At 39.7% G+C, this 19,831-nt stretch overlaps 1 protein-coding gene across 1 annotated transcript; it reads left to right on the top strand.

Moving 5' to 3' along the window:
- The first annotated feature begins 4,361 nt into the window (after positions 1-4,361).
- Positions 4,362-19,156, top strand: LOC135462663 (E3 ubiquitin-protein ligase TRIM39-like). The gene is made up of 7 exons (XM_064739890.1): positions 4,362-4,475; positions 6,132-6,815; positions 7,223-7,318; positions 9,784-10,014; positions 10,558-10,580; positions 10,838-11,025; positions 16,049-19,156. Exons 2-7 carry the CDS (start codon positions 6,153-6,155, stop codon positions 16,621-16,623), a joined length of 1,776 nt encoding a protein of 591 aa, XP_064595960.1. The 5' UTR covers positions 4,362-4,475; positions 6,132-6,152; the 3' UTR covers positions 16,624-19,156.
- Positions 19,157-19,831: the final 675 nt, after the last annotated feature.

Raw genomic sequence — 19,831 nt, 5'->3', positions numbered from 1 at the left:
CCGTATCATTGTTCCTCATGCGGTAACCGTTCTGGGTTGTACAATATGTATACAGCCCCTAGCATAAAAATGTACCACTCAGATTATTATTGCATGCAGTAGTCTACACTATTGATTTGTAACCTGTATGTTAAATGATCAAAAGAGTAACTTACGAATGTTATGTTTTGGTTGGAGGTGAAGGTCAGCTGGCATAGACCAGTATGTCTTGTTATATATGAGATATGACCTGGCATCATAAAATGCATTTGTACCCATCATATGGATACACTGAGTCATCTAAATTTCTAATGCGAGCCTGGCCCCTTATTAGCCTGGCAACGTACTCGACATTATGTTTAGATGCCTCTCTTAAACAGGATACCGGTAACCCTGTGACCCTTGGCCTCTCTAGTATTGACTATATTGCAATCATTGTTAGCATGATGTCACTTGGTTTCTAGATGCCATGCTTAAACGTTACATGCATTATGGTCTGACTGTCAGGCTGACCTCTCAACTTCAACCTACCTTGACCTACATCTATGTGTACAGGTCACTGTGTATACATGTGGACACACATGTAACATGTCTATTATATAATTGGGTTAATAATCATGTCCAACACCTTAACTTGTTTAACTTACCTGTTATGACCATATGGCACTTCTATTAAGTCTTTGAAAGCTAAGTTCTAAATCATTTACTCATTAATACTTGAAAGCTCTAGTAGCTCTTCGCATTCCCTCCAAGACAGCCGTGCAGTCAAGACGTGTTTTGCCAAGATCACAGCCAGTCTTCATTCATACATTTCACCCAGGTGCTGTACCGTCTTGACTGCCAGACGTTACCCTCTAGGCTGCTTCTCCTTGTGAGTCCCTCAGCGGGAACACTATCCAAACTCAGAAGGAAGGAAGGAAGGGAAAGGAACATATCTACAGATACCCCTACTCTTATACTGATTACCTCTGTCTCAAATAATAAACTCTCAGGCTGTGGCAAACCCACCAGAGCATTTGCGTTTCTTTGTCCAGCATATATTTAACACTTGTTCCCCCAAAAGCCAGTCACGTGTCCACCCGACAACGTAAGATAGTCTCGCAGGTGATTCAACCGCAGACAAGCAGGTCTTACAAGTAGAAGGTCTTCAGCCAAAATAAAACTGAACATTTTGTCACGCACTGGAGACCTATCCGTGTGCTGATTTAAAAGGAGGACACGGGGGTTAGCTTACTGCTATATTCCCTTGTGTGAGGCAGCATACACGTCCAAGTGTAACATTCACTACTGTACCACGTCATTGTACCCGGTAGTATACACTGTACATAGAGGTCAAGTGGTAGCTGGCCTGCTGAAAGCACGTGGAAGCTTTTAGAGTAAGCGCCATATGTAACCTATGTTAACTGGTAACACATGTCTAATGCTTGCCGGAGTTCAAGAGTTCACAAACTCCTACCATACCAATATACCATCTCCCCTCTATACAAGGAATAACAATCATTCTGTAGTCACATATGAGAGCCAAGTACACATGTAAGTGCATTTCTATAGTATGATGCTGACACAGGGATATAGTGTGATACTGATACGTAAATATATGCTATAAGGTATAAGTTTTATAAATATATATATATATATATATATATATATATATATATATATATATACATAGTTTTATATATAAATCTTATAGCAAATATTTACATACTTTAATTTAAGTTTTAATTACGGATTTATACGGATTTTTTGTAAAAAGTTAGGCCTAAAGGCTAAAATGTCAGGTTTTTTACCACCACACCTAGCCCAATAAATAGCGAGATGTTAAAAAACTTAGGTCAAGCGATGCCTTGATTGAGTGCAGAGTCAGACGAAGACGTAGTTTTATTGACAGGCGAGTTAATTCTTTCAAAGATATTGTTTTAGGTTTACGATCACCAATCATCGGCAAGTCAGTGATATTTGGGTGTCAATAAATGTTGATACTCTCTTGACCACATTGGCAAATGAAGTTTTCAGGACAGTGCTCAAAGAACAAATGAGGCGATGATCTTCTTGAAAAGTTGCATGGTTTGGAACTTGGAAGGTAATGGCCTGTTTCTCTTTTATAAATAGTGAACCGTCGATAGAGGAGGGCATATGAGCTTCGTCGCCATTTCAACATTTTATTGTCTTAGTAGAGGCAAATCCCCATAGCCTTCTCCTGCACATCGGGAACAATACAGTTTATTTCTACATTGGCCATTACCAAGCCCAACTTTTGGCATGTAAAGCACCTGGACGGTTTAGTTATGTATAGGTCTACTTGGGCAATGGACCGGGTCGATAAGTACGTATTGAGTTTGCTATTACTGTCACTTTTACGTTGTGAATCGCTTGACATTTACAACCCCTTGTGATTTTAGTTGGAGCACATCTGCTCCAACCGACTGGTCAAACTGGGCCAATCCGATCTTCAGTCTCTAACTAAGTAAGAGCCGAAGTGGAGAGGTTGGGCTTAATAATCTTGCAAGATCGTTCTCTTCAATTAACGGTATCAACCTAGGGCAAACAGGTAGGACTACTCCCGTATGGCCCCTCATGCAAATATAGAATTGAGTCTATAATATTTCATCGATGCCACATGACAGAGCTCTACGTTACAACAAACTTGCCAAGAAGACTGAGGTCCAATTCTTTTCAGCCCGGAGACCCCACGAAGGTAATGCCGCTTGAATTCACTGGCAAACTATTGTAGCTATAGCCTAATCTCATCATGAAATAGATCCGACAGTTCTCAACTATATTTCCAATGTATTCTGTTTAGAACTAAACGTGATAAATATAATGATTTAAACCGATTTGCTGAAGTAATTTTGTGGGAAACCGACTGTTTGTTGAAACGTGACTTTCACATATAGGCGTAAAGTTAATGGCGAGGTGCGGAAACCATTCTTGAGATGTCACAGAGTATAAATGTGTAGGCCTCCAAACACACTGACGGATTTACCTCCCTGCACAGATCACGTGCATTTCTCAGAACCAAGTATTTTCTGTTTCAATCTGCTGTTTCACCAAGCTGTGAAGCCAGGTGAGATTTGTGTCGACAGGTAAATTCTGCAATACGATTATGTGTAGTTTGGATGGAAACGATCACTCAGGTTTAGGAGTCGTCTTTACTTGATCGTATCACCGACTGTCAGACATAGCTTAATTGGTCTGGGTGTCCTCAAATCGACACAACGTAGATGTAAGAATGGGCGTTTCCTTTTATAGACTTTAACATCAGCCATGTCAGCCTGTGTGCGAACCTCTAACTGTTGATATTTGCGTATCAAGGAAAATGACCACTACCGATCTTGTCACGATATATACAGGGCAGTATTACGTTATTAATGTGAGGTTCTGAATCTTTGACCTTGAAAGGTATTATGCAGTTGTGCTGAAGGTCGATTACTGGCGGTGACGTGTCTCCCATCGCACACAAAGTCCGAATATCTTGCCAATATGGATCACTGTTTGTTTACTTACAACGTTCGCCTGTCTGGTCCAAATATAAAAACTCTGATAACAGTCCGTCTGTTAGATGATATCCTATATCAGTTGTCATAGCGGCCTCCTTGGCCCGGGGTAACAGCACGCCACCACGGCGCAATAACCAAAAAGCCTTCCACCAAATGCGATCGCTGTGAGTTCAAGTCCAGCTCATGCTGGCTTCCTCTCCTGCCCCATGTGGAAAGATCTGCCAGCTTCATTCGGATGGTCTTGGGGGTGCACCCCCCCCCCCCCCCCGTTTTCCTTCCGCCATAATGCTGGCTGGCGTCATATAATTGAAGTATTCGTGAATACGGCATAAAACATCACTCAAATAAATATTGTTAGAGGTAAATTGTTAGGACAGTTGATCTGCGAGCTATCCGATCAGTTGTAGGTAAAACCGCACTCTGTAAATAACGGTCAGTGCATGCGAAGACCAACATTTTTAAGATTATGTGCACATTCTTGAGCTCGGCGTAAAACACCTGTAAAATAAATAAATACAATCTATTGCTCATGAGATCAAAGCTAAGGAATGTGTGTATACATAAATGGTGCTAAAAGTAAATACAATCTTAATATTATGTATGGATTTAGACACATTGTCTTCAGCCTTACTATAACATGTACAGATGATGTCTCCGTGTCTATTGTACAATGTTAACACGCAAATCTACATATATATATATACATATATATATATATATATATATATATATATATATATATATATATATATAACTTGAACCAAACTGCTGAATTCATTTAAGAGAAACTTTTATGTTTGTTCAAATATTGCATTCGCATGTAAAGTTAAAAGGGAACTGTGCTAACCATTGTGGGGATGTCAGAGAGTGCAAAAGCATATTAAGGGATTTACCTCCCCTTCTTAGATGACGTGTATTACTCAGAACTAAGTATTTTCTATTTCAGTCTGCGCAGTTTCATCAAGTAGTGAAGCACGGTGGGAATTGTTTCTACAGGTAAGTCCTGTAAGATGAGGTAGGTCTGTGTTTATGTCGGAATGTTTCTGTCAGGTGAGGGTGTTGTCGTTTACTCGATCATTTGACCGTCTCTCAGACAGTGTTTAATTGGTCTGGTCGTCCTCCATTGGACCAGAAGTCGACGTACGACTAGGGGTGTGTCTTTGTATAGACTCTACTCTCAGCCTGTGTGTGAACCTTCGACACGGTCTATCAACAGTCGGAATATTTTCTACTTAAGGAAAATGATTGATTTATTTAAGTTCCACTTCATACTGTTTAATTATGTCGACCTTCTCACTATATCCAGGACGATAATACGTTATGAATGTATTTGTCTGAAGCTTTGACCTTGAAAGGCATAATGTGTGGTTTTGCTGAAGGTTATTGGTTGCCGGTGACGTGTTGTCTGGGGTGGGGCCTACACGCATGTAAACAGCCAGAACAACCCGCATGTAAGGATCGCTGTTTGTTTATTTACAATGTTCGCCGCTCTGCTCCAAATATAAAAACTGTCTTAGTCAAAAATTGTTTAGTTAGGATATACATGTTCTCATATTCCAAGCGAGGCAGAAACAAACACCATTTTTGAGGTGTTCGGTTTGACCCGACTCGAGTTTGATCTTTGGTCTCCCGACTTCAATGCGGACTCAAACATAAGGAACGTATTACACTGTATAAGTAAATCGAATCTTAAAATTATGTACTGAATTGCACGCAGGATTTTCAGGGTCACGCAACTGAAAGGCTACATCCATGATTAACTCAGCAGGCATTACAACCTAGCCCGCTGATCACCCATAATGGGGCGTAGCCTGACACAGATTAACAAGTCAGAACAGCCGTATACTGCATGAAGGTCTACTTATACATTAGCTCGAGTTGCGTGTATGGAGATATAACAGATGCTGACCTACTTCTGCAGTCTACCAGACGTTACATATCTTCAATATGTAACCTCATATCTTCAATAATATATTTTAGTTATTATATTATATATATTTTTGGTTCCCTTTAAACTGCCCCTGTCATAACACTGTATCTAATTGGACATGTACTTCACATTTCTTGGGTGGAGTGAAGTCAGCATTTACGGTTTAAACACACTGGGAGCTGGAAGACTTTGACCTTAATTCATATCCGTTTTGATCTAAGTAAGAAATGTCCTTGTTACTCGTCACTATTAGTAATGTGATATTTATTACATTTCTAAAATTCTGCAGATAGAGATGTTCCAAAGGTTTTCTCTATTATCATACAGTATTTAGAGTCAAGTTACCTTCGTGACCACACAAATCTGCTAATTGTGGGTGGAGCTATATACCTATCGAACACATCTGCCCAAACTGTCTTGACCATACCTTTGTCAAAAAAGTCTCTCGGGCGTAATGAAAGGTAGAATCGCTAATTTTCTAACTGACCAGAATGGATTCCTTTCTGGGAAAGCGACATGCACATACTCTCCTCGTACATGTATAGGCGCTTTTATATTTCTTAAATGAGAATTGGGGGATAACGACAAACAGTACTGTACCCAATATGTTGTTGGACCACGGGAACAGACGGAGGCAGTGTGCTGTCTTGAACGTTAATATTTTTGTAAGTAGGGACAACCTCACAGGTGACAGTCTGAGCAATTTGCCGTTTTTATTTCAGGAATAAAATCCCGAGAGAATAATGGCCGAAAGCAAGCAGAATCAAGATGATGTTCTCACATGTTCGATATGTATGGAAACATTCCGGGAACCAGTAATGCTACCCTGTCAGCACAGTTTTTGTAGAGAATGCATTAATTTGTATGTTGACAAGTCCAAACCTGTACAGACAGATAAGACCTCCGGAGACACTGGGAATGAGGACGTTCATCAGCAGATAGCATGCCCTGTGTGTCGGGCACCGACCAGTCTGGGGAGAGAAGGTGTAGCTGGTCTGCCTCCCAACTTTCACCTGGCGGAAATTGTGGAGAAGTTGTCTGCTGTAAAGGTTGAGGATGACATTCCATATTGTTCTATGTGTGAGGACAATCATGCTAAAGCTGTCAAGTTTTGTACCAACTGCGATGTGTTGTACTGTCAGGAATGTCTTACAAATTACCATCCAACGAGGGGGCCTCTAAAGCGGCATCAACTGATTTCCTCCCTGGAATACCTCGCCCAGGAAATCTCACAGGGTCAAGTTAGCAGGGACCACCAATCAACTCAGCAGCCGTCCTGTGCTAGGCACGGTCAGCCATTCGGCTTGTACTGTGTACCGTGTGGGATGATGATCTGTATGGGGTGTGTGGTTGACCACCCGGAACATGCTGTGCGGGATATACCATCTGCAGCTGAGAAGAACAAGGTAATGCAAAAAGGACATTCGTATATCATCCATCAACCAAAATAGATGTTCAGAGTCAATAATTGCAACGTCAATTCCCTAAACAACGATTAACACAAACCACGAAAAAAATTAAGAAATTGAGTAAGTTCAAAATTACTTTGGAATCATGCTAAGAGAAGTAGTAAACAGTTTTCAATGGTGTTAGAAAGACGCAAGGAATGTTCTATTCGAATAACTTAAACCACTACCTAAATCGTGTACCATGCTAGTATGTAAATCGATACTCAAAATAAATATGACATGATTTGGAACTATATATTCACCCAAAGTTTGTCATCTTTAGAGAAGAATGGGGCTTTTTGTCCTGTACTGTAGTGAGTCATGTGAAAGGCGGATTTGTTAATGTACCGTTTTTCCCATTACAGCTAGCTGTTTTGAACAAGACTAGCGAACTGGAGAAAGTCTTACAAGAAACTAAAGAATCACTGTCAGGAGTTACGAGGCTGCACAATAAGATACAGGTTGGTATTTTCCATGACACCTGTTCAGCCTGTCTTGCAAGGCATACCCGGGTGACTTATTTTGACTATTTAGAGTATTGCTATCATTCACAGGTCCAGGTAACACACACCTGTCAATTATCTAGTCTTGATGAAGCTGTCTTCTGTCACATATTATACATGTAGATTACAATTAAAGAGTTAAACCTGAACAGTGACGACTTTTTATAAGAGCTTAAACAGGGGAATGCACGGACTGGTGCGGGAATTCATTTGCGTGAAGTCTATTTTACCTATTTCTGGTTTATCTAATCAGACTCAATCATATCATATTAATCGTATCATTAATATGACTTTTTTTCTCATTGACACACACGCGATATGCCCACCTCGGACAACTCCATTTGATATATCATCGCCGATCATACTGTAGCGATTTGTTTTTATATATATATCTTCTTAACGATACAGATATCCCAGTTCCAAATCACACCATTTACTACAGGGGAAAGCACAATATTGGTAGCGTGAAGCACCCAGTGTCGAACTCTGGAACAATATCTGTATACTGCTGGAGACGTTCGCTACTACGGATTCTTTTGAATGTCAGCTCGGTCAGTCCGTGTCATTCAGTAGTATGTTTGGGAAAACCACTAGTTAGCTCTGAACTTCGAATAACCAAGAAAAGTCCGATTTTTAAGGTTCAACAAACAGCAGCAACAGTTTTATTAAAATAGAGTGACAGGAGTATGTTAATATATATATATGTAAAAGTGCCAGTACTGTGTACAAGCACAACATCTGTCTCAATCATGGTTGGGAATATCAGTCTCACAGCCTGGGAAAGTCAGTCCCACAGCCTGGGAACACTTGTGTCACAATTTGGAACTAGCAGTCCCACTGTCTCTAGGTATGCTCTAAAGCTGAAATCCCACTTCAGTGCTGACAACTTATCTAGCTACCAGTTTACACTGCTTATATACATGTAAAATACCTGCCTTAGAAAGCTAACTAGGTGGAAATTTAGATGTTAACACGACGGTGGTCCGAGATCATCTGGGACTAAAAGTGGGAATTTGCCCACTATTTATAGTCTACGCTCATAAATATTCATGAGTACCAAGGATGGTACTCAGAGCACTGATTGGCTAATACCAAAGTAACAACATCTGTGTATAGAAATACTATACATGTACATGCATATCTAATGTCATGGCACACATTTTTTTTTTTTTCTTCTTTTTCTTAATAATGGAAAGATGAACAATAACTTGCAGGTAGAAAGGAGATGAGCCTGTGGAGTGAAACTATTTACTTTCGCAAATACAAGTTAATGCCCCTTTTGAAACTCTTCAATATGAGTTTAACACTAAAGGATGTCGTAAAGTAGACAACCTCATCTAGCGGCAGTTCACCGTGAACGACGATCGTGCGCGGCGAAGCAACAACAACAACAACAAAAAAAAAATGATTTAGTGTCTTAAACTTGGTATAAAGGACGTTTTATGCCAAAATCATGCCACAGTCAGTGAGTACTAATGTTGTTTTAACTGGAAAGATGCCGTACGTGGTTTGTTACAGCAAGAATATGTCCAAAAGTAATGGAAACTCTACTCGAATTTGTCACTTCAAAATATTAACAATGGTGGATGTTTCGCCAAACTTAAGGTCGCTAAAAAAAAAACTGTTGTTTGCAACCTAGTCAAACAATATCTGATCACCAAGCTTGGAGAGAAACTCCTTCAACATGTCAGTGTATTATACGTGAAATATGGTGTTCTAATTAAGTCATCAAGTGTTAAAATTCTTACGTTGGAAGGGACAAGGGTCCACGGAAACTGTGTCCTTCAAAAGTTATATTAAGGCGCCAAAAACAACTTGCTCTCATGAGTCCACAAAATATCCTGTCTCTATGTGTTAAAAAAAATATATATTTCAAAATATCCCACAAAAATTCTAATTTAATTTAAGGATATGTCTAACCCATAAAAATTTACATTCTACAGGTAAAACCTGTGTCTACGTTATGGACAAGGCAGAAAATTAACCCCTAACCTCCCATGCAATTATATGAAATAATATACTGTCTCTAGCAAAATCGCCACAATACGCTGTCATAATAATATCCATAATATATATACGTACACCATTTGATCTGATGGGGTGACTCGTTTGCGTTTGAATCAGCCCCAGGTATCTGAGGTACTGTCCGAAACATCTAAGGCTCCACCATCTCGCCCTGCTCGGAGCATCATTTGTTGATGACACGACCCTTTTGGGGATTGAACCACGTACCTCAGGGTTTTGATTCGACACTTACATGTACATCACTGGACTACAGGGAAATCCCCTCCATCCCGGAGATACATTGTAGACACAGCTGTATGGGGCTTATATTTCAACCTGTTACAGATACATATATAACTTCTTGAACACACAGTTCTAAAGGTCTGGATGAGGTAATAAACGATTTTTTTGTTTGGCAGGAAAACCAGGAACTTCAAACTCAGGAGGTAGAAAAGGCTTATTGTGCAGCCTTGGAATCTTTACAAGCCTGGAGACAGCACTCCATAGATGGCATAAAAACCCGCTGTTCACACTGGAGTGTGGAGTGTAGTGCTATACTCAAACATATTCAGCTGCAGACCCAGGAAATGGAGAGGATGGTACAAGCTTCCAAAGATTTCTTAGCGTCAATGGACGTCGAGATATTACAGGTAAGTTAAACATGCACATTCTCTAACATTGGATCTGCTGCCTCAACTCCAGATGTTACCCATGACCCAGCCACCCTTAGAAAGTGTGACCACGTGTTCAAATCCACCTCATGCTGCCAGATCTACTAAAGTTTTAGATCCTGAGTTCATCAGCTTTATTTTGCTCAGTGGTACCCTCCGGTCGCTGTCCACTTTTCCACCCATAACTGCACCACTGTCCGATTAAAGTAATATGTAATGTCAAATTATATTTTATGCTGTTTTTCAAAAACATGGTTTGTATGTAAACTGATCTTTGTGGAAAATTGCATTGTATGAAACACCATGGAATTGAGAGTTGATGTGGACTATGTAATAAATCAGGGAATGGTGTAAATCTTTGAATTAAAAGCCAAGGGTGCCTGTGTACTTGGAGAGGTAAGACATTTCAGTTATAACTGTGTTCTTGCTACATGTTGAGGTGAAAGTATAGCTACAGTATCTCACTTTGGGTTATCATCTTTACATGATTTAATATGTGTTTTCAATTCTGTTTGTTGACAGGGCTCCACGCACTTCACCAAAACGTATGTATAAATGTGTTATACCTCTGTAGGATTGTTATGCATGTGCACATGACAATAGTAGATGTGTTTCTGTAACATTGAGTACCAGCACTGTAGTTGTCCAAAACATGACCCAAGTGTAAAATATATCTAGTGTTCAAACATACGTTTGTCAAATCAGATCTAACCTACTAGGGATAGTACATCATAGCATTCTAGCTATGTACACAAGATTACTACACGACTTTGTCTCTTTGTTTCCTCTCCTCTTCTCACAGAATTGATGCCCAGCTGAATGAGATAAAAGCAGATCTGGAGGAACATGAGGTCAGCAAACAGAAGCTTCTAGATTTTGTACAGCGTGACCTTGTTGTCCCTAGACACGTGACAGTAAAAGAGACAGTGGAAGAAAGTCAGGATTTAGAAGCAGCAGTCAGTGGACAAATGTCACGCCCACGTGTTACAAGTAGGTTCTTATATGTATAAAATGTAGAGTGTGCCTAGAGGACATAAACGACTGTAGGGTTTACATTATTATGTGCATGGAGGACAGACATAAAATGGATAAGGCGCACAGCTGTTTGTGTGCAAAACACACGATAAACTGTGTTAAGGAAACAAACGGATATGAGCTGCAATATAGTTGGGTGCCCCAAGAAAATGAACAGTATTCAAAGAGAAAGGAAAGTGATAAGAGTTTACAAAAAGCACAAATAATATGAGGTGTACGCTATTGTGTTAACAAAACACAGACTAATGTCAGGTTTACAGTAGGGTGTGGGCAAAAGACACAAAGTAAGGCAAGGTGTACAGTAGGGTGTACAAAAAACACACAAACTAATGTTAGGCATGGATTAGGGTGTACAAAAAACATAAACTTATGTCAGGCATTCATTGAGGTGTCCACAACAAACACAAACTAAGCTGAGGCATGTATTAGGGTGTTTACAAAACATAAACTTATGTCAGGCATTCATTGAGGTGTCCACAACAAACACAAACTAAGCTGAGGCATGTATTAGGGTGTTTACAAAACATAAACTTATGTCAGGCATTCATTGAAGTGTCCACAACAAACACAAACTAAGCTGAGGCATGTATTAGGGTGTTTACAAAACATAAACTTATGTCAGGCATTCATTGAGGTGTCCACAACAAACACAAACTAAGCTGAGGCATGTATTAGGGTGTTTACAAAACATAAACTTATGTCAGGCATTCATTGAGGTGTCCACAACAAACACAAACTAAGCTGAGGCATGTATTAGGGTGTTTACAAAACATAAACTTATGTCAGGCATTCATTGAGATGCCCACAACAAATACAAACTAAGCTGAGGCATGTATTAGGGTGTTTACAAAACATAAACTTATGTCAGACATTCATTGAGGTGTCCACAACAAATACAAACTAAGCTGAGGCATGTATTAGGGTGTTTACAAAACATAAACTTATGTCAGGCATTCGTTGAGGTGTCCACAACAAACACAAACTAAGCTGAGGCATGTATTAGGGTGTTTACAAAACATAAACTTATGTCAGGCATTCATTGAGGTGTCCACAACAAACACAAACTAAGCTGAGGTATGTATTAGGGTGTTTACAAAACATAAACTTATGTCAGGCATTCATTGAGGTGTCCACAACAAATACAAACTAAGCTGAGGCATGTATTAGGGTGTTTACAAAAAAGATACAAACTAATGTGAGACATGCACTAGGTGGGCAAACAGACACAAAATAATGTGAGGTGTGCATTAGGTGGGCAAAAAGATACAAACCAACGTGAGAGATGCTGTAGGGTGAGCAAACAAGATACAAACTAATGTGAGGTATACAGTACGACGTGCAGAGAAGACACAAACTACTGTGAGGTATACAGAATGTTGTGTACAGATAACACAGACTAATGTGAGGTATACGCTAGGATCTGTACAGATAACACAGACTAATGTGAGGTATACAGAAGGGTGTGTACAGAAGACACAAACCAATGTGATGTATGCAGTAGGATGTGACCAGAAGACACAAACTAATGTGAGGTATACAGTAGGCTGTGGCCAGAAGACACAAACTAATGTGAGGTATACAGTAGGCTGTGACCAGAGGACACAAACTAATGTGAGGTATACAGTAGGATGTGACCAGAAGACACAAACTAATGTGAGGTATACAGAACGGTGTGCCCAGAAGACACAAACTAATGTGAGGTATACAGTAGGATGTGACCAGAAGACACAAACTAATGTGAGGTATACAGTAGGATGTGACCAGAAGACACAAACTAATGTGAGGTATACTGAAGGGTGTGTACAGAAGACACAGACTAATGTGAGGTATACAGTAGGATGTGACCAGAAGACACAAACTAATGTGAGGTATACAGTAGGATGTGCCCAAAAGACACAAACTAATGTGAGGTATACAGTAGGATGTGACCAGAAGACACAAACTAATGTGAGGTATACAGAACGGTGTGCCCAGAAGACACAAACTAATGTGAGGTATACAGAAGGGTGTGTACAGAAGACAGACCAATATGAGGTATACAATCCGGTGTGCCCAGAGGACACAAAATAATGTGAGGTATACAGTAGGATGTGACCAGAAGACACAAACTAATGTGAGGTATACAGAAGGGTGTGTACAGAAGACAGACTAATGTGAGGTATACAGAAGGGTGTGCACAGAGGACACAAACTAATGTGAGGTATACAGTAGGGTGTGTACAGAAGACACAAACTAATGTGAGGTATACAGAAGGGTGTGTACAGAAGACAGACTAATGTGACGTATACAGTAAAGTGTGTACAGAAGACACAAACCAATGTGATGTATGCAGTAGGGTATACCCAGAAGGCACAGACTAATGTGAGGTATACAGTAGGGTGTGCACAGAAGACACAAACCAATGTGATGTATGCAGTAGGGTGTACCCAGAAGGCACAGACTAATGTGAGGTATACAGTAGGGTGTACCCAGAAGACACAAACCAATGTGATGTATGCAGTAGGGTGTGCCCAGAAGGCACAGACTAATGTGAGGTATACAGTAGGGTGTACCCAGAAGACACAAACGAATGTGATGTATGCAGTAGGATGTGACCAGAAGACACAAACTAATGTGAGGTATACAGAACGGTGTGCCCAGAAGACACAAACCAATGTGATGTATGCAGTAGGGTGTACCCAGAAGGCACAGACTAATGTGAGGTATACAGTAGGGTGTACCCAGAAGACACAAACGAATGTGAGGTATACAGAAGGGTGTGTACAGAAGACACAAACTAATGTGAGGTATACAGTAGGGTGTACCCAGAAGACACAAACGAATGTGAGATGTACAGTAGGGTGTGCACAGAAGACACACACTAATGTGAGGTATACAGTAGGGTGTACCCAGAAGACACAAACTAATGTGAGGTATACAGAAGGGTGTGTACAGAAGACACAAATTAATGTGAGGTATACAGTAGGGTGTACCCAGAAGACACAAACGAATGTGAGATGTACAGTAGGGTGTGCACAGAAGACACATACTAATGTGAGGTATACAATAGGGTGTTCACAGAGGACACAAACTAATGTGAGATAGAAAATAGTGTATGGTTTTTGTAAAGTGTACTGTGAGTTCAGAAGTCAAAAGGCATTCATTAGGCCATCCTAAGAAATTTAATGCTATATACAGCATGGTTTGGTAAAAAATAAATATAAATGTAGTGAATACAACATTATGGTTTTATCCAAGAAAAGGGAAAGTACATTGTAGAGTTGTGTATTAGCAGCTGTACAGTTAAAACAGGACAGATAGTAGTGTACCCGTGGGTGTCCCTGGATGTTTACAATATGTGTACAAATCAGCAGGTGTACAGTTAGAACAGGACAGATAGTAATTTTCCCCCTCAGTGTCCCCAGTGTGTGTACAAATCAGTAGGTGTACAGTTAGAACAGGACAGATAGTAATTTCCCCCCTCAGTGTCCCCAGTATGTGCACAAATCAGCAGGTGTACTGTTAGGACAGGACAGATATCACCCAGGCTCAGTGTCTGAGTGATATTTACCTCACGTGTACAAATCAGCAGGTGTACTGTTATGACAGAACAGATAACATATTGTACCCCTGAGTGTCGGAGTGATATTTACCTCACGTGTACAAATCAGCAGGTGTACTGTTTATGACAGAACAGATAACACATTATAGCCTATCCCTCAGTGTCTAGACCTGTGATATTTACCTCACGTGTACAAATCAGCAGGTGTACTGTTATGACAGAACAGATAACATATTGTACCCCTGAGCGTCTGAGTGATATTTACCTCACGTGTACAAATCAGCAGGTGTAGTGTTAGGACAGAACAGATAACATATTGTACCCCTGAATGTCGGAGTGATATTTACCTCACGTGTACAAATCAGCAGGTGTACTGTTAGGGCAGAACAGATAACATATTGTACCCCTGAGTGTGTGGGTGATATTTACCCCTGTGGACAAACCAACAGGTGTACTGTTAGGACAGAATAAATAACATATTGTACCCCTGAGTGTGTGGGTGATATTTAGCCCTGTGGACAAACCAACAGGTGTACTGTTAGGACAGAACAGATAACATATTATAGCCTATCCCTCAGTGTCTAGACCTGTGATATTTAACATATATCTGATAACAGAATATATGTCAACTCTCTTAATTACTAATGAAACAAGTATCCAAATAAAAACTCACCATTATATGCTAGACTCAAATGTAGTCAAACATATATTTCAAAGGGAAAAAAACTCTCATACAGTGTATGTGTTTCATTATTAATATTAAATGGTAGAGATTCCAGGTATGTATATAGAAATAATTGTTGATCTAGATGTATTTCCTCACTTGATATAAGTTTATTTTTAATATCTAAATACATTAACTCTCTTTTAAAAGATCTATGGAAAAAAATTGAATCCAATACTTCTTTACTACTAGTAATTCTGATGGGTTAAATAGTCTTTGGGGTATTGTGGCAAAAGAAAGTCACTTGTTAAGTTATGCGTGGCGAGTTACCTCCCTTACCACACAGACGGCTTCAGTAGCTTGTTACAGGCCTACTACAGCTTCCAAGTGAATTGTGTGTTCAAATGTGCCATAACTGACAACTAAAACCCTGTGCCGGACAGAGGAAGGTATTATTCTTGTTGTAAGTGATAAGTTTCAAACAAATTAGAGCGATAAAAGTCTGTATTTTAAACCAGTACTTGGTCTATGTCATACCCGTCATTTAGTGATGGATCCAGTTCTTGTCGAAGCTCAACTCTTTTTAAACTGGCTGAAAATGACAGCGATCCGTGTATAAATTACATTCATACCAGCGATATGTGTCATTTTACTCCAAGAGATTGTGTTGAGAAGGTAAAACTACGGTATGTGTACAGGTGTTTACATCTCAGTCTTACAGCGTGTGTTTATGGTTTGCTGTTGTTCATGCTGCTTCTGTTGTGTTTTTGCAGAGCCGACGCTGAGATTCACAGAGACAAACGACAGTGAGCTGAGAATTACTGACAGCGGCTGTGTGGTAAAGGGTAAGGGCTCGTCCTGGTGGAGGAGAGCTGTGACAGACGGGCGTTACCAGACGGGCAGGTACTACTGGGAGATACACATCACCCTTTCACATGGCTGTTACTGTACCTGTCATGTAGGAGTGACACAGGAGAGCTGTGGTGTGAGTGAGGTGACAAAACCTGGCCGTAACTCCTGGTACATTGAGATGGCGTACCGTGGTGATGAGGTCTGGTGTTATAGTGACTGTGCTGGTGGTGAGGTCAAACCTGGCTATCAACAGTACAGACCTTACACACGACCTCATCACCTGGGTGTGTACCTGGACTGTGATGAACACACACTGACAGTCCTGGACTGTGACAACAACCAGGTAATGTACACTAACAGTGGTGTTATCGTCACAAAGCCTCTCGTGCCATCGGTTGAGTTTTTTGTCAGGTCTGGATCTGGATCTGCTCGTCTGGTAACGGGTGACTCTGTGACTCTGCCTCCAGTTCTCTGTGATATGATAAGCACTTCCTGACCATCGGGCATTTATTCATTACATCTTTTCCATAGTATTACAGTTTGTTGAAATAGACTGAACTGTATGTCTCTTTGAACAAGTTTTTGCGAATAGATGTTTTAATTAATGTCAGCAGTGTGGCTAATTCAGTATGTATAGCTTCTTCTGCAAAGTGGTCATTGATCTGTCACAAGTTTACAGCTTGATGTAGTTATACACAGTCTGTCTGACTTGTCCTGAACATCAATGTCATGTTTCCTTCCAGGCAAAATACATGTAGATAATGACTGGGTAGTTTTATTTTTAGTAATGGTGACTTGTAAATCAGCATAATCAGGAATGTCACTGACCAAAACAGGTCACAGTTTGTACATGACAGTACATAATATACTCAACATGACACATGTAGTAATTCTTGTTGTGTTCTGTAACTTTAGTTCCTAAGGAAAAAAAACTAAATTAGAAAAATATACCTTACCCTTTTAGGTTAGACAAGAGCATTGATTTTCCTTAATAATTATGTAATAAATCATCAACCTCAAAAATATATATACCCTAACTTTCGCGTGGCACTATGGCACTATGCCATACCTCTACATGCATCTTACACCTTTGGCTACAACATTCTCAGCTACCTTTTTTTTTTTTTTTTAGCTGTAGTGGCAGAAAGTGAAGTCATAACATTTTCTTACCTTGGTAACCTCTAGAGAGGTGGGTAATACCAATGGAGCAAAAGTTTTCAGTTCTATCCAAAACAAATAAAATTCTGATGTATTTTATTTAGACTTGTTAGATGCACAGTAGCATAGCAGAAATTTATAGTGTATGAACAACTTTAGTGCCTCTGTGTCAGTTTTATCCTATCAGTCAGACTTCAGTTTGGAGGCAAATCTTGGACCCAATTTCCTGAATTGCGCATGTGTAACAAAGAGGACAAAGTTTTACAATTTTTTGTTAGTAATATCTTCATATGAATTTGGCATTAAAAGCAAAATCTTACATGGCTAATGGCAAAAATCAAATTTTAGGGCTAGTGATCCACCTGAGTTGTTACTCTACACGTTAGTGTCCGGGATAAGATGTTTTGTGGAGAACGGGGTTTAAATTTCTTTTCTGTCAAAAAAGAAAATCTGCAGAAATGAACATTTACTTTGTATTTCCTTAAAATGCAACACCTGTTGTCTTTAGTTGCTATTTAATTTTACCAGTTCTCCACATCTGCACAGAAGTTAGGTAAGAATTGCTTGGCCTATCTCCACTTGTACCTGTAGGAAGGAATTAAAAAAAAAAAAATTAAACAAAATTTTTATTATTATTGTTACACAGACAGCACATTTAATCAAATTTTATCAAAGATAAGAAGCAGATCAACTTTTAGACCTATTTTGAAACACAACGTTAACATATTTATTGTTGTAAAATCACTTTGCACATAACAAAATTGCCATACATAATTGTGCCTTGCTATATTAAGTGTCATACATGTTTGTAGGTGTTTCAGAATATGTGATAAAAATAACTTGCTACATCTATAGCCATCCTGAAACAGTTCTGGTCAGATGAATGCCATTTTACACTCACCTGTGTAAATGAAATTTGGAACTACAAGCCTTATAAGTGTGCGGGGGAAATTTTGCATAAATAGCAGGATGAGGGGTAGACAGGGTTGGGGTTGTAATGGTTGGGGATAACCCATGGTAAAAAGTAGTCCAGTTAAGTTAAGACACTCACAACTTGACCTGAAATTTGTTCTCTTATATTGCATACATGTACACCCTGACATTATCTGTATGTAAGATACTCACGGCCAGCTTGTAATGGCACATATCACTATGTGTGCTCTACAGAATAGGTAGATAGTTCCAGTTAAGTTTAACGTCAAAGACGACCATTCGTCTCCAAGTTGATGTGCAGCTCATGTATCCAACCGCATAATATGTTGCCTTGTGTAACTTTGCCAGGCTGTTTTTGCTCCAAAATCCCCATACATGTATGTTCAAACAAACAACAATGTGTCCATCTAAAATGAGCTGGAAAATCATCTTTGATTTCTGAACTTAGCAAATGTAAAAGTCTGGCTTTGAGTAATTCTAGACCAGTGACGTATAATAAATTGCAATTAACATCACTGCATTTTTTTACCTAATTTTGCATACGCCATGATGCTAGGAGATGTTTAAATTGCTGCTGTTTATGCATTTACATGAAGAGTTAGAATAAAACCCTGACTGAGGTAAATTGACAAGAGGCCGTATTTCGCCGGTTGCGTGTGACCATTTGCCAGCAATCTCTGGTGACTGCTCTGATTTTACTCTCTATGCTGCCCGTCTTTAATTATATTCTACCTGATTTACTTTAAGGAGCGGCGTCATCACTAGTACTGTAGTTATGACAACCTGTGGTCAAGATCATGAGGACATCTATTATAGAGCATTGCACCGTTACATCTGCTTGCTGTTATTTTTATGTCAGTTGTATTTGTATTCATCTACATGTATGATTCAGTGATATTTTGCCATTGTCCTTTGTGTTCCAACTTTTGATTTTTTTTTTTTTTTTTTTTTTTTTTGATTGGTGTTTTACGCCGTACTCAAGAATATTTCACTTATACGACGGCGGCCAGCATTATGGTGGGTGGAAACCGGGCAGAGCCCGGGGGAAACCCACGACCATCCGCAGGTTGCTGGCAGACCTTCTCACGTACGGCCGCCAGCATGAGCTGGACTTGAACTCACAGCGACCGCATTGGTGAGAGACTCCTGGGTCATTACGCTGCGCTAGCGCTTTAACCGACTGAGCCACGGAGGCCCCCCAACTTTTGAGAAATATGCTAAATAAAAATGAGTGATTATGTATTGTGTAATTCTCGTTTGAATGGTTGAGTTAGTGTCAGTAAAATGTAGTAATATACATTTAAAATAAAGAATCGTATTGTTAATTTTTTACGTATTCCAATTTTATAGTTAACATATTCAAGGTGCCTGATGGGTGGGTATCTTATTATTACCTGATGTGTATCTTCTCAGGAGAGCTGCTTTTCATCTATTTCTAATACCGGGTCCACACACTACCTGATGTGTAACTTCTCTGGAGAGCTGATTTTCCTCTCTCTCTAATACCGGGTCCACACATTATCTAATGGGTATTTTCTCAAATATCGTGGATTTTGTCTCTGTCAGATAACTTGTTCGCGTACTTTACCCGATGTATATATTCTCGGCACGGT

This window comes from Liolophura sinensis, chromosome 2 (genome assembly GCF_032854445.1).
Source record: "Liolophura sinensis isolate JHLJ2023 chromosome 2, CUHK_Ljap_v2, whole genome shotgun sequence".
Taxonomy (NCBI): domain Eukaryota; kingdom Metazoa; phylum Mollusca; class Polyplacophora; order Chitonida; family Chitonidae; genus Liolophura; species Liolophura sinensis.
The sequence above is the reverse complement of the archived record's forward strand: the minus strand, read 5'-3'. Positions and strand labels throughout refer to the sequence as shown.